The sequence below is a fragment of the Electrophorus electricus genome, chromosome 22, assembly GCF_013358815.1.
Source record: "Electrophorus electricus isolate fEleEle1 chromosome 22, fEleEle1.pri, whole genome shotgun sequence".
NCBI classification, from domain to species: Eukaryota; Metazoa; Chordata; class Actinopteri; order Gymnotiformes; family Gymnotidae; genus Electrophorus; species Electrophorus electricus.
The window spans coordinates 14,311,840-14,327,723 of NC_049556.1; the positions used below are offsets into that span (position 1 = coordinate 14,311,840).

Below are 15,884 nucleotides of genomic sequence, written 5' to 3' on the forward strand. Positions count from 1 at the left end.
CAAAGTTAAAACCCTAACCCTAACTTTAGGTCAAAGTTAAAACTCTAACCCTAGGTCAAAGTTAAAACCCTAACCCTAACTTTAGGTCAAAGTTAAAACCCTAACCCTAGGTCAAAGTTAAAAACCTAACCCTAGGTCAAAGTTAAAACCCTAACCCTAACTTTAGGTCAAAGTTAAAACCCTAACCCTAACCCTAGGTGAGTTTCCTTCCAGGTGTATTTGAGGGGTTGTGTGTGTGTGTGTGTGTGTGTGTGTGCTGATACACAGCTGAAGAGCAGCGTGTAGTACAGTGGCTTGTACTACATGTATTTAAAAGTTTCTCTCAAACAGCTAAATCTGGGGCAAGAAAAGTCCCAGAAAACAACAGGTATGTGTTAAGTATAAACTCTCTCTCTCTCTCTCTCTCTCTCTCTCACGAAAATGTATGCTATTAAATTTTAAAATCTTTTTATTCTAGATTTTGACATAGAAAACATCATTGGCGCTTGCGCCCGTTTTGGCGCAAAGAATGCATTATTTGTAATAAAACATTAACTGAAACCATTTGGCATTACGGTTTGATTTTAGTCCACTTGGTGTCGCAGTTACTTCGCTTTGGAAAGACGCGATAAGCTCCATAGCGGCCAGGGCGCTGATCTCGGTAATAATCACCGACGACGGTGAGGGTTCCCGCCTTCCGGTTGATGACGATTAACACGCCAGCCTTTCCCCAGGAACAACTTCTCTTCTTGCATCTCTCCTCATCTTTCTGGCCTTCTTACATCTCTCCGTTATGCCCCTCCGCCTCTCGTTCCGTGGCCCCGTTACGCTCTGCGCCACATCCACAAATGCAGAAGCGTATACACGGCAAAACACAGAAAGAGCAGCGGACTCGGACATTTAATAGACAAATAGATAAAAAGGAAATAAAACCAAAAACGACTTATCTTGGCGGTTAGAAAGGTGCGCAATTTAAAAAAGAAATCAAACTCGCCTACTGACGCGGAGAATAGAAGGGTTTAGTCCCCGGTGCATCCGCAGTGCGTTAAGTCACAGAATAAGGCAGGATCACAAGCGCATATCCCACAGCTCGAGCCTGTAGGAGACAGACACGATACGAACACTTGTTCGTGGTTTTTCGGTGTTACAGAGGGCAATTTCACAAGTCCTCAACACCAGTCTCGCAAGGTGTCAGGTTCAGTTCGTCTGATCCAGGAGCAGTGCGTGCGGACTGCCCCAAATTTCCTCCTCATCCAATAGCGCGTGACCCGTCAAGACTACACGCACGCTGTCAAACTGCCGCGTGCGGTGACGGGACGTTCGCGTGGGAGACGAGAGGAAAGGGACGGTCCCCTCGCAGCTCTGCAGCACGAGATTTCATATAGCGTCCGGTCGACGTTCCTCGAGCCACGCCGAAATCACTCAGAACTCCCGGTATCGGTCACGTGAGGCTAAGGATCACCCACTGTGTGGAAACCGATAGAGATTTGGCCGTTTGGGTGAGACATGAGCGGTGGGGTGTACGGTGGAGGTAAGACGACGTGGTCCCTCGCGTGCTCATCTGCACGTTTCTGGTCCTTCTGGTTCCTTGAAAAAAATCCAACCGCTGCATTTGTGGCGCATGCGCATGTACGGTGTGTTATGAATAATCGTATGTTTTAATAACAATAATTACCACAACCTACTGTACGCAGGCACGAAATATAATGGTGTCTTTGTTTCGTGTATTTGTACGAAATCTTAGCACATAAACGCACCACACACACACACACACACACACACACACACACACACACACACACACACACACACAGCTGAGCTAGGAGGAGAGCAGAGGCTTTAGGTTTGACATTGTAGTACAGTGGCTTCATGTAGAAATGACTGAAATGTGTTTAAAATGTATTTAAATGTTTTCTGTTATCTCTTAATCTGCTAAATCTGGGGCAAGAAACGTCCCCAAACAACAGAACAAGTGTTCATAGTGTAGACAAGCTCAGGACTAGTGACAGCAAGCAGGCTCATGCCTCCTCCCTCATTGTGTTCACCAGCTCAGAAAGCAATCTGAAGTAAATTAAAATGATTCCAGTTTATATTCTCCAAAACACCGTACAGTATTCTCTCACTGCCAGAGGAGGTTCAGACTCTGCACACACACTGATCTAATCGTCCTTATATCATGAAACTAATTTTTAATACAAACTTGAAATACATGCTCAATGTAGCCAAAAGCTTTCTTACTTTGTGCCCTGCCCTTTCTACACACTATACCCTACTCTGTCTCTCCCTCTCTCCCTCTTTCAGATGAGGTGGGGGCTTTGGTGTTTGACATTGGCTCGTTCTCCATTAGAGCAGGTTATGCTGGAGAAGACTGCCCGAAGGTACATCCATCCATTCACAAAATAATCCATCAAAGATCACCCATCCATCCACTTACCTCATCCATCCAATCATCCAATCAAATTTAATTTATACAGTGCTTTTTACAACAGATGTCACAAAGCAACTTTACAAATGCCAGAGTCCAAGCCCCCAGTGAGCAACACAAGGGCAACAGTGATGAGGAAAAACTCCCTAGAGCATGAGGAAGAAACCTTGAGAAGAACCAAGACTCAAGGGGGGAGCATCCTCCTCTGGCCTCCTCCATCCATCCATCCATCCATCCATCCATCCATCCATCCATTCACATCATCCATCCATATATCCATCTATCCATCCACTCATCATCCATCCATCCATCCATCCATCCATCCATCCATCCATCCATCCATCCATCCATCCATCCATCCATCCATCCATCCATCCATCCATCCATCCATCCATCCATCCATCCATCCATCCATCCATCCATCGCTTCATCCGTCCATTTGCTATATCTTAGCCCTTTGCAGCTTTCAGTTTTATAGGTGCATTATTAATAAAAAGCCATGTATTGAAAGGCAGGGTACACACATCATCACACAGAACATCACTCCTACATCACACCATATCACACACATCACCCCTACATTACACACCACATCTCCTCTACATCACACACCATATCTCCTCTACATCACACACATCACCCCTACATCATCACACCATATCACCCCTACATCACACCATATCACCCTTACATTACCCCTACATCACACATCACCCCATCACCCCTACATCACCCCTACATCACACATCACCCCATCTCCCCTACATCACATCAAACACCCCTACGTGTGAAGTATAGTGTCTTAACTTTGCTGCCCTATACATTCTCTCCTGTTCTGTGCAGTCTCTATGAAGTATTGTACTGAGTATTTCCCCAGTGTATATTCTGATTGCTTGTTACCAACCTGTTTTGTTTCTTTGGTGCTTCCTGATTTGCCTGCTTGTTTGATTGTCTTCTGGTTTCTACCCTGGACTGGTTCTTCTCTGAGACTCTGGTTAAGCCCCTTTGATTTGATCACCTTACTGCTTTGGCTTTATCCTTTGACTGTTTCATCATTACCATTGTGGATTACTCCACTATGAGTAAAAAACTAATATTTTAATCATATATATTCCATAATGTCTCATATCGCATCATCCCTACATCACACACACTATCACACATTACAACACAGTATACATCACATCTCACCCCACTTCACATGGTACATCCCTATATCACATCCCACATACCCACATCATCCCACACCTCTTGATTCCTTGATGACTGTGGACCTTGCGTCACTGTTGAAAACATTACCACATAAGCCTGTTGTAATGATTATATGACTCCCTGATGGCATGTATTTTGCACAGTTGTTATAATTAAATGTTACAATAACATTTGCATCAGCATCGGCTCAGCAGTGACATCATCTCAGCAGTGACATCAGTATAGCAGTAGTGATATCATCATAGTGGTGATGTTATCTCAGTAGTGACAGCACCATAGCAGTGACTTAATCCCAGCAGTGACATCAGCATAGCAGTGACATCAGCATAGTGGTGACTTTATCTCAGCAGTGACATCACCATAGCAGTGACGGTGTCTCAGAAGTGACATGAGCATAGCGGTGATGGTATCTCAGAAGTGACATGAGCATAGTGGTGATGGTATCTCAGAAGTGACATCATCATAGCAGTAACTTTAAAATCAAGGCAAACGTAAACAAACCTGCAGCAGAATCTCTACTGATACTCAAACCCAAATGTCAGAGTGAGAGAAAAGATAAGGAGAGAGAGCTGGTGATTGTTCTGGTGAATGTCAGTTGCATGTCAGAAGAACTAAAACACTGTAGTGCTGCTGTAGTAGACACACATGTGTGACTGAGGGCCTGCTGGGTCCGTTTAGGGTTTCATTAACGCCTGCCACCTGCAGGCAGACTTCCCCACCTCCTTAGGAGCGCATGTAGAGGAGGAAGGGCCGGCAGAGATGGGGTCAGAACAAGAAAATACCAGTGGGCGGAGCTTCTACCTGGACACCACTGCACTTCATGTACCACGCGCTGGAGTAGAGCTGATATCACCACTAAAGAACGGAATGAGTATAAAACACACACACACACACACACACACACACACACACACACACACACACACACACACACACACACACACTTATACACACACAAAAACTACACCCATGCACAATAACACAGACGCCAATAAAGAACACAATGAGTATGCCACACAGACACACATTACACTAATAAATTAAATGAGTACAACAAACACATGCACATACATGCAATCACATACACACATACCACTAAAGAACAAATGAATATAACACACACATGCACGCACATACAAACACTACTAAAGAACAGATCAATTATGACTCACAAAATACACCAGCACACACCACATATAAATACATGTAAACATGTGTGTCTGTGCAGTTGAGGAGTGGGAGGGGTTCCAGGCCATAATGGATCATGTTTACAGCAAACACATCAAATCAGAACCCAGCCTGCATCCTGTGCTCATGTCTGAGGCCCCGGTGAGCACACACACACACACACACGACCACATGACTAATGACCATATGGCTCCCTCTCCCAAACACACACAGATACATTCAAACTCACACACACAAGCACACACAAACTCTTAATGACCTTTTTGCTGTGTGTGTGTTTTTCAGTGGAACTCGCGTGCTAACAGAGAGAAGCTGACTGAACTGATGTTTGAGCATTACAACATTCCTGCCTTCTTTCTGTGCAAGACTGCAGTCCTCACAGCGTATCCAATCACACGCACTGTCACTGCACCATTAACCAATCACACATCACTGTCACTGCATCATTAACCAATCACACGGACTGGCACTACAGTATGAATCACATCCGCCAGTCCATCAGCTGTGTATATGTTGAATTAAATAAACTAGAGACTGGGCCATTTATATTAGGTAAGAGGGTTAGGGTAAGCCCTAACCCAAATCAATCATTTATATTAGGTAGAGGTCAGAGGGTCAGTGTTAAGGTTGGACTTTGATAGTTTCTGTCTGTTGTCCCTTTTATTCAGATTACCCCTGTTTGACCTGTGTTTGACCCAGCTTTGGGCCTTGTTAGGGATGCCTGTGATCCTGCATGGCTCTGTCACTGTGTCACTTATTAAATCTTGAGCCTAGTTGCTTTCTCAGTTCCCTGATTCCATTTAACCATTCAAAATCAGTGGCTGGGCCAAACACAGTGAGTTTGCGGGTTTGGAGTTTAGATCAAAGTTTGGGGTTGGAGTTAGTAGGGTCAGATGTTGGAATAGTAGTGTAAGAATGTGGCAATTTGGGGATATAATGACCAGAGTTTCAAATAACATTAGGGATGGAGGGTGTCTCTCATATTGAGCTTTAACATGATTGACTGCAGCTTTGCAAATGGGCGTGCTACTGGGCTGGTATTGGACAGCGGGGCAACACACACAACTGCAATCCCAGTGCATGATGGGTATGTACTGCAGCAAGGTAAGTTCTGCTAACTAATCTACAACACACAAGCTGCACCAACATTATTCCCGCTTACTTCACATTATTCTGATGCTATCAACCACACCCTGGAAGTGTGTTTGTACAGTGCAATACTGCATTTCAGTGGTGGTAATTTACTGGCATTAAATATGAACATTTCTTGGAGGTATCTGAAGCCATGGTGTTGTTCCGTACCCCTGTCCGAACGCCGGCCTCAAACCACTGTCCCAGGTCAATGATGCAGAGTTATAATTTAACCTTAATCCTAACCCTAATCTAACCAAAGACCACTGACCCAGTTCAATGATCCAGAGAGTTACCACTTTTCCACTTGCATGGTACCAGTGCAGATGCCAAAATCTCAAATAGTTCCACTTTTCCACCACAAAAATATTTTCTTGACCAGAAAAGTCAGTTCATACAGACTCCATGAAAGTGCTGGCCTGGAACCAATGAATCTGTAACGCACAGGGATGAAGAGTGCGGCCCTGACGTCAACACGTAAGGTGGAGGTGGTATCAGACAGGTGTAGAGTACTGGTGGAGGTGGTATCAGACAGGTGTAGAGTACTGGTGGAGGTGGTATCAGACAGGTGTAGAGTACTGGTGGAAGATGTCGTACCTACAAGAATTCTTTTGGGATTATAAATGTTAAACCTTGTACACTTCCATTTCCAACAATTAATTAGTCCACAAAGGATTCGGTGTTGCTTATTTTAACCTGTGTTCAGTTGGAGTGTGTGTGTGTGTGTGTGTGTGTGTGTGTGTGTGTGTGTGTGTGCGCGTGTGTGTGTGCGTGTGTGTGCGTGTGTGTGCGTGTGTGTGTGTGTGTGTGTGTGTGTTAACCTGTGTTCAGGTATAGTGAAATCTCCACTGGCTGGGGACTTCATCACAATGCAGTGCAGAGAGATGTTCCAGGAGATGAACATCGAGATCATCCCTCCCTACATGATCGCCTCTAAGGTATCTCTTAACCCTAAATACCCCACTAAATACTCCCATCACTAAATACCCCACTAAATACCCACTTCACACTGTCACCCTACTAAATACCCCATCATTAAATATCCTACTAAATACCTCATAACTAAATACCCCATCACACAGTCACCATATTAAATACCCCATCACACTGTCACCCTACTAAATACCCCATCACTGAATACCCTACTAAATACCCCATCACTGAATACCCTGTCTCCCTGTTAAATACCCCATCACACCGTCACCCTACTAAATACCCCATCACTGAATACCCTGTCTCCCTGTTAAATACCCCATCACACCGTCACCCTACTAAATACCCCATCACACTGTCACCCTAATAAATATCCCCATCACACTCTCACCTTCTACCCCAGGAGTCTGGTGCAGAAACACCTTCTGTCCCAGCAGTCTGGTGCAGAAACACCTTCTACCTCAGCAGACAGGTGTAGAAACACCTTCTACCTCAGCAGACAGGTGTAGAAACACCTTCTGCCCCAGCAGTCTGGTGTAGAAACACCTTCTGTCCCAGCAGTCTGGTGCAGAAACACCTTCTGCCCCAGCAGTCTGGTGCAGAAACACCTTCTGCCCCAGCAATCTGGTGTAGAAACACCTTCTGCCCCAGCAATCTGGTGTAGAAACACCTTCTGCCCCAGCAGACAGGTGCAGAAACACCTTCTGTCCCAGCAGTCTGGTGCAGAAACACCTTCTGCCCCAGCAGACAGGTGCAGAAACACCTTCTGCCCCAGCAGTCTGGTGTAGAAACACCTTCTGCCCCAGCAGTCTGGTGTAGAAACACCTTCTGCCCCAGAGCTGTAGCTTTTGTCACTTTCCTTCCATCTGACACCTTCCACTGAGGACTGGAGACTCTACACTATTAACCCAAACCCAACTTTCGTTTTAGAGATGCACGATATATCCTTGGCTGATATATTTGCCAATATGTGGATTTTTTTACTCATTGTTGGAATTTTAGCCAATATCACGACTGATAACCTGCCACCTTTTTATGCTTGTGCACATGCACTGACACACACAGCTACACCCAGACTCCAACACAAATGTCTGATGCATGGATGTTTTTCACCAATACTGTAGTGGACAACAGAATTGCAGTTTGCATTTAATGTTCAGCTGAGATATGGTGGGGGGTCAATAATCAAACTAATGGAATCCATCCTTCAGGATTCGCCATTCCAACGAAATATATGCAGTATAAAGGGGTTGTCGCACCAGGAGCACCTATACAACACATATTTAAATTTGGCAGGACATTTGCTAAAGACTAAAGTCATCAGAGTTAAAATCACAGTTTATGGATCTTGGTTTACATTTAACTGATGCTTTTGTCCAGAGCAACTTACAATTATGACTGAAAACAACTTGAGCACTTAAGCGTTAAGGGCCTTGCTCAGGAGCAACTTAGCAGTCATGGGATGTTAACTGGAAACCTTCCGATTTCAGTTAAAGAACCTTCACCGTTGAGCTACCAATCCCATGCCTTTGGGGATTCTGCCAACACTCTCCAAAGTCGTCCGTGTTCTTGCTGGCTATGTATGATATAGTTGCCGCACATGTACATGACCCAATGAAAGCTAATGTCTGTGATGTTAGCGTTACCACAGATATATGACTTCAGATGTCATCCTGATGAGTTTGCTAAGCTTAACCGTTCAGTGGTTGGATGAAGATTTGCAGGCACATTTCTCACTTCACACACAGCATCTGCAGCAGTTCCCGCTGGCTAGTGGAAGCTAACGAAGGACATGGCGCCCGCTGTGATCAGAAATAACGGCGGTAACGCTGGTAAGGCGAAGGCTCTGGAGGAGTGTGGGCTCCCTGGCTTGACCTGAATGGTGCGTATTCTACAGCGAGCTATAACGAAGCATTTCAGACTGCGTGTCCATCACGAGAAACTCGCGGGTCAGTTTAAGCACGACCATCTCAAAGAAGTACAGATGCAACTAATGCGCTCCAGCTAGACATTTCCACAAGGTGCAACAGCACGTTTTACCAGATGAGGAGTTTGTCGGAGCAGAAGTGAGAACTAACTGCATATGCGACACCCGCGAGTCTTCCCATAAACCAATGAATGCCCACTTCATTAACTTAAGCTCATTAAGCAAACAAATTTAAATCTGTAGTTAGTTCCGTCTCACCTGTAACAGTAAACAAGGACATGAAACTGGCTGTATGACTTCTGTTTGACATGCCTGATGAATGGCCATAAAACGGCTAAATTGCATCTAGTAACACTAGTGTGTCAAACTTCTCTTGGACTCAAAGTCACTGGGGTATTGGAGGAAGACCGAATGTGGTTTACGTGCTCTCACCTGGGCTGCGCGTTCTCCAGCCCGTTCACACCGCGCTGATCATTTGGTCGAGGAGGATCCGCAGGGTCGCGGATCCTGTTTGCAGACAAAACTCTGTCTCTCATGCTCTGTGTAATGTTGTTTCACACTCCATTTTATCTGAACCCTTGCAACGAAAAACCACACATGTCCATTTACTATTTATCCACATTCTACAAAATAAAAACAATCTAAAGCATTATTGCAAGTTTTAATTGAAAATACATATATAAATGAAGGCAAAGATAAATAAAGCATATTTAGAATTTTAATGTAATTTAAATGTAAAAGTTGTACAAAATCAACTAAATTAATTACACAAAAAATTGGAAATGGCTGTGTGAATCTGTGGAGTGCCGCGAGCCACGTACAGAAAAAGACTTATGGCAAAATGAAAGTAAAACATAATGAACTGTGCGTAGGGTGACAAGCATCAGGTGCTGCAAGTCACATGGTAACAGGTTAACAAGGGGCATGGCTACAAAACAAGGGAACCCAACCCAAACACAAGCATGTGGCGGGCCTGACCACGTGAGTCAGGACTCTGTGTCGTGACAAGCTGATAAAGGTTTTTCATTTCTAGGGCTCAAAATGGCTCTCTACACACTTCCCAGTCATATGGTTCTCTACACACTTATTTAATTCCCAACAACAGGGTTTTGTAGATGTTTATTTGTTCTTGTTGCTGCCTGTACCAATTCAAAGCTAAAAAGTCTGGTTTCTCTCCTTATTCTTGGCAGAACCATGTAAGCAGGTTGGGTGGGTCTCTCCTGAGCTGCTCTACTGGTTTCATCAGTGTTTGACTGTAGAGGTAGTATTGATGAGGTTAGGATTAGGGTTGACTGTATGGTATTGGATGGTATTGGATGGTATTTGTTGAGGTGCCTGGTTTCCTCCATACATTTCGCAAATAACCGTGGACAAATAGTTCAATCTTCATTGGACCAGTGGCTTGTGCTTCTCATGGTTTGAGAGGTGTTTAGGTACCTTTCAGAAAGTTAAGCAGGCTCGAATATCCTTTTAGTGAAGGATGGCATCCATCTGACTGCTCTACCATAAAGGCCTGACTGGTGGAGAGCTGCACTCATGGAAGTCTTCATTAAAGGTTCTCCATCTCCACAAAGGAACTCTGGATCTTCTTCACAGTGACTGTTGGGTACTGTCAATGCTGCAGAAATTTTCTTGACCTCATGACTTGTGTTTCATTCTGACCATTCTCTGAGTCCTTACACAGACAGGTGTGTGCCTTTCCTAATAAAGTGTGATCAGTTCAGTTAGATGAGGGTGGAGTTCAGTGAGGATGTAGAAACATCTCCAGAGCCAAATCTAGCATCATAACAATGTGTCTGAATATTTATGTACATGCAATATTTCAGTCATATATTCTACATTTACACTGCATTCCAAAGAACAGTTTGCGTTTATCATTGAAGAGTATTCTTTGTAGACTGATGAACAAAAATAACTGAATGTCTGAAACATACGGAAAGGACCCGAAGACCTCCTTATGCACTGTATATTTATAATAATATCTTATTAAGAATGTTGTTAATGTTCCAATGATTGCTTGCTTTCTCAGGAAGCTGTGAGAGAGGGTGCTTCTCCCATCTGGACAAAGAAAGACAAGATTCCTCCTGTCACCAAGTCCTGGCACACATATATGTGCAATGTGAGCCCAAACACACACAAACACACACACACACACACACACACACCACATCACACACACACACACACACACACACACCATGCCATACCATACGACACACACCACACACACACACCACACCACACACACAACACAACACACCACACCACACCACACACACACACCACACCACACACACACACGCAAATACACACCACACCATACCACACACACACCACACCATACCACACACACACACACACACACCACACCACACACACACACCACACCATACCACACACACACATCACACCACACCACACACACACACACACACACCACACCACATCACACACACACACACACACACACACCACACACACACACCACACCATATCACACACACACCATACCACACACACCACACCATACCACATCACACACACACACCACACCATACCACACACACACCACACCACACCACATTACACACACACATACACACACACACACACACCACGCCATACCATACGACACACACCACACACACCACACCATACCACACACAAACACCACACCACACCACACACACACACCACACCACACACACACACACCACACCATACCACACACACACCACACCACACACAAACCACACAACACACACACACCACACCATACCACACACAAACACCAAACCATACCACACACACCACATCTCACACACACACACACACACACACACACACACACACCACACACACACACACACCACACCACATCACACACACACACCACACCATATCAGACACACACCATACCACACACACCACACCATACCACACACACACCACACCACATCACACACACACACACACACACCACACCATATCAGACACACACCATACCACACACACACACACACGCACATACACACACACACCACACCATACCACACACACACCACACCACATCACACACACACACACACACACACACACACACACACACACACCACGCCATACCATACGACACACACCACACACACACACCACACCACACACACACAACACACCACACCACACCACACACACACGCACATACACACACACCACACCATACCACACACACACCACACCCAAACACACATACACACACACCACACCACACACACACACACACACCACACCACACACACACACAAACCACACCATACCACACACACATCACACCACACACACACACACACACCACACCACACACACACACCACACCATATCACACACACACCATACCACACACACACACACACGCACACACACACACCACACCACACACACACACACACCATATCACACACACACCATACCACACACACACACACACGCACACACACACACCACACCATACCACACGCACACACCACACCACACCACATTACACACACACATACACACACACACCACGCCATACCATACGACACACACCACACACACTACACCATACCACACACAAACACCACACCACACACACACACCACACCACACACACACACACCACACCATACCACACACACACCACACACACACACACACACCACACCACACACACCACACCACACACAACACCACACCACACACACACACCATACCACGCACACACACCACACCACACACACACACCACACACACACACCACACCATACCACACACAAACACCAAACCATACCACACACACACACACGCACATCATACCACACACACCACACCACACACACACAAACACACACACACACACCATACCACATACACACACACACACACACCACGCCATACCATACGACACACACCACACCATACCACACACAAACACCACACCACACCACAAACACACTTATTTAATTCCCAACAACAGGGTTTTGTAGATGTTTATTTGTTCTTGTTGCTGCCTGTACCAATTCAAAGCTAAAAAGTCTGGTTTCTCTCCTTATTCTTGGCAGAACCATGTAAGCAGGTTGGGTGGGTCTCTCCTGAGCTGCTCTACTGGTTTCATCAGTGTTTGACTGTAGAGGTAGTATTGATGAGGTTAGGATTAGGGTTGACTGTATGGTATTGGATGGTATTGGATGGTATTTGTTGAGGTGATGCTCAGTGCCTGGTTTCCTCCATACATTTCGCAAATAACCGTGGACAAATAGTTCAATCTTCATTGGACCAGGGGCTTGTGCTTCTCATGGTTTGAGAGGTGTTTAGGTACCTTTCAGAAAGCTAAGCAGGCTCAAATATCCTTTTAGTGAAGGATGGCATCCATCTGACTGCTCTACCATAAAGGCCTGACTGGTGGAGAGCTGCACTCATGGAGGTCTTCATTAAAGGTTCTCCATCTCCACAAAGGAACTCTGGATCTTCTTCACAGTGACTGTTGGGTACTGTCAATGCTGCAGAAATTTTCTTGACCTCATGACTTGTGTTTCATTCTGACCATTCTCTGAGTCCTTACACAGACAGGTGTGTGCCTTTCCAAATAAAGTGTGATCAGTTCAGTTAGTTGAGGGTGGAGTTCAGTGAGGAGTTCATACCACACACACATCACACCACACACACACACCACACCATATCACACACACACCATACCACACACACACACACACACGCACATACACACACCACACCATACCACATCACACACACACACACCACACCACATTACACACACACATACACACACACACACACACACACACACCACACCATACCACAAACACACCACACCACACCACATTACACACACACATACACACACACACACACACACACCACGCCATACCATACGACACACACCACACACACCACACCATACCACACACAAACACCACACCACACACACACACCACACCATACCACACACAAACACCACACCACACACACACACCACACCATAGCACACACACACCACACCATAGCACACACACACCACACCACACACACCACACCACACACAACACCACACCACACACACACCATACCACACACACACACCACACACACACACACACCACACCATACCACACACAAACACCAAACCATACCACACACACACACCACATCTCACACACATACACACACACACCACACCCCCCCCACACACACACCACACCACACCACATCACACACACACACACCACACCATATCAGGCACACACCATACCACACACACACACACACGCACATACACACACACACCACACCATACCACACACACACCACACCACATCACACACACACACACACACACACACACACACACACACACCACGCCATACCATACGACACACACCACACACACACACCACACCACACACACAACACAACACACCACACCACACACACACACGCACATACACACACACCATACCATACCACACACACACCACACCACACACACACACACACACACACACCACACCACACACACACACACAACACACCATACCACACACACATCACACCACACACACACACACACCACACTATACCACACACACATCACACCACACACACACACACACACACACACCACACCACATCACACACACACACCACACCATATCACACACAATAACACACACACACACACACAAGCACATACACACACACCACACCATACCACACACACCACACCACATTACACACACACATACACACACACACACACACACCACACCATACCACACACACACCACACCACACCACATTACACACACACACACACACACACACACACCACGCCATACCATACGACACACACCACACACACCACACCATACCACACACAAACACCACACCACACCACACACACACACCACACCACACACAACACCACACCACACACACCATACCACACACACCACACCATACCACACACAAACACCAAACCATAACACACACACACACACATCATACCACACACACCACACTACACACACACATACCCCCACCCCACACCACACCACACACACACACACACACACACACCATACCACATACACACACACACACACACACCACGCCATACCATACGACACACACCACACCATACCACACACAAACACCACACCACACACACACACCACACCACACACACACACCACACCATAGCACACACACACCACACCATACACACCACACCACACACAACACCACACCACACACACACACCCCACCACACACACACCACACACAAACACCACAACATACCACACCACACACACACACCACACCATACCACACACAAACACCAAACCATACCACACACACACACACGCACATCATACCACACACACCACACCACACACACATACCCACACCACACCACACCACACACAAACACACACACACCATACCACACACACCACTCCACACACACATACACACAAACACACACACACACCATACCACACACACACCACACCATACCACACACAAACACCAAACCATATCACACACACACACACACACCATACCACACACACCACAACACACACATACCACACAACACAACACACCACACACACACACACACACATCACACCATACCACAAACACACCACACCACACCACATTACACACACACATACACACACACACACACACACCACGCCATACCATACGACACACACCACACACACCACACCATACCACACACAAACACCACACCACACCACACACACACACCACACCATAGCACACACACCACACCATACCACACACACACCACACACACCACACCACACACAACACCACACCACACACACACCATACCACACACACACACCACACACACACACACACCACACACACACCACACCATACCACACACAAACACCAAACCATACCACACACACACACCACATCTCACACACATACACACACACACCACACACCACACCCCCCCACACACACACCACACCACATCTCACACACACACACACC

General features: G+C 46.0%; 1 protein-coding gene and 1 long non-coding RNA gene across 3 annotated transcripts in view; one reads left to right on the top strand and one right to left on the bottom strand.

The window, feature by feature from the left end:
• Positions 1-430: 430 nt before the first annotated feature.
• On the bottom strand, positions 431-1,041 carry LOC118240592. Its single transcript, XR_004775506.1, has 2 exons — positions 982-1,041; positions 431-810 (listed from the first exon to the last, which is right to left on the bottom strand). It is a non-coding gene; the product is annotated as an uncharacterized LOC118240592 (long non-coding RNA).
• A 382-nt stretch (positions 1,042-1,423) lies between these two features.
• Positions 1,424-15,884, top strand: part of actl6b (actin-like 6B) — a 48,240-nt gene continuing 33,779 nt past the window's right edge. The window contains exons 1-8 of one of the 2 annotated variants that reach the window (XM_035521503.1): positions 1,424-1,510; positions 2,281-2,357; positions 4,295-4,487; positions 4,845-4,945; positions 5,090-5,187; positions 5,814-5,908; positions 6,767-6,873; positions 10,825-10,914. In XM_035521503.1, the coding sequence (XP_035377396.1) occupies positions 1,486-1,510; positions 2,281-2,357; positions 4,295-4,487; positions 4,845-4,945; positions 5,090-5,187; positions 5,814-5,908; positions 6,767-6,873; positions 10,825-10,914 (786 nt within the window). In that variant the 5' untranslated portion in view covers positions 1,424-1,485. The remainder of the gene's footprint in view (positions 1,511-2,280; positions 2,358-4,294; positions 4,488-4,844; positions 4,946-5,089; positions 5,188-5,813; positions 5,909-6,766; positions 6,874-10,824; positions 10,915-15,884) is intronic. The other variant, XM_035521504.1, reaches the window with a different exon arrangement.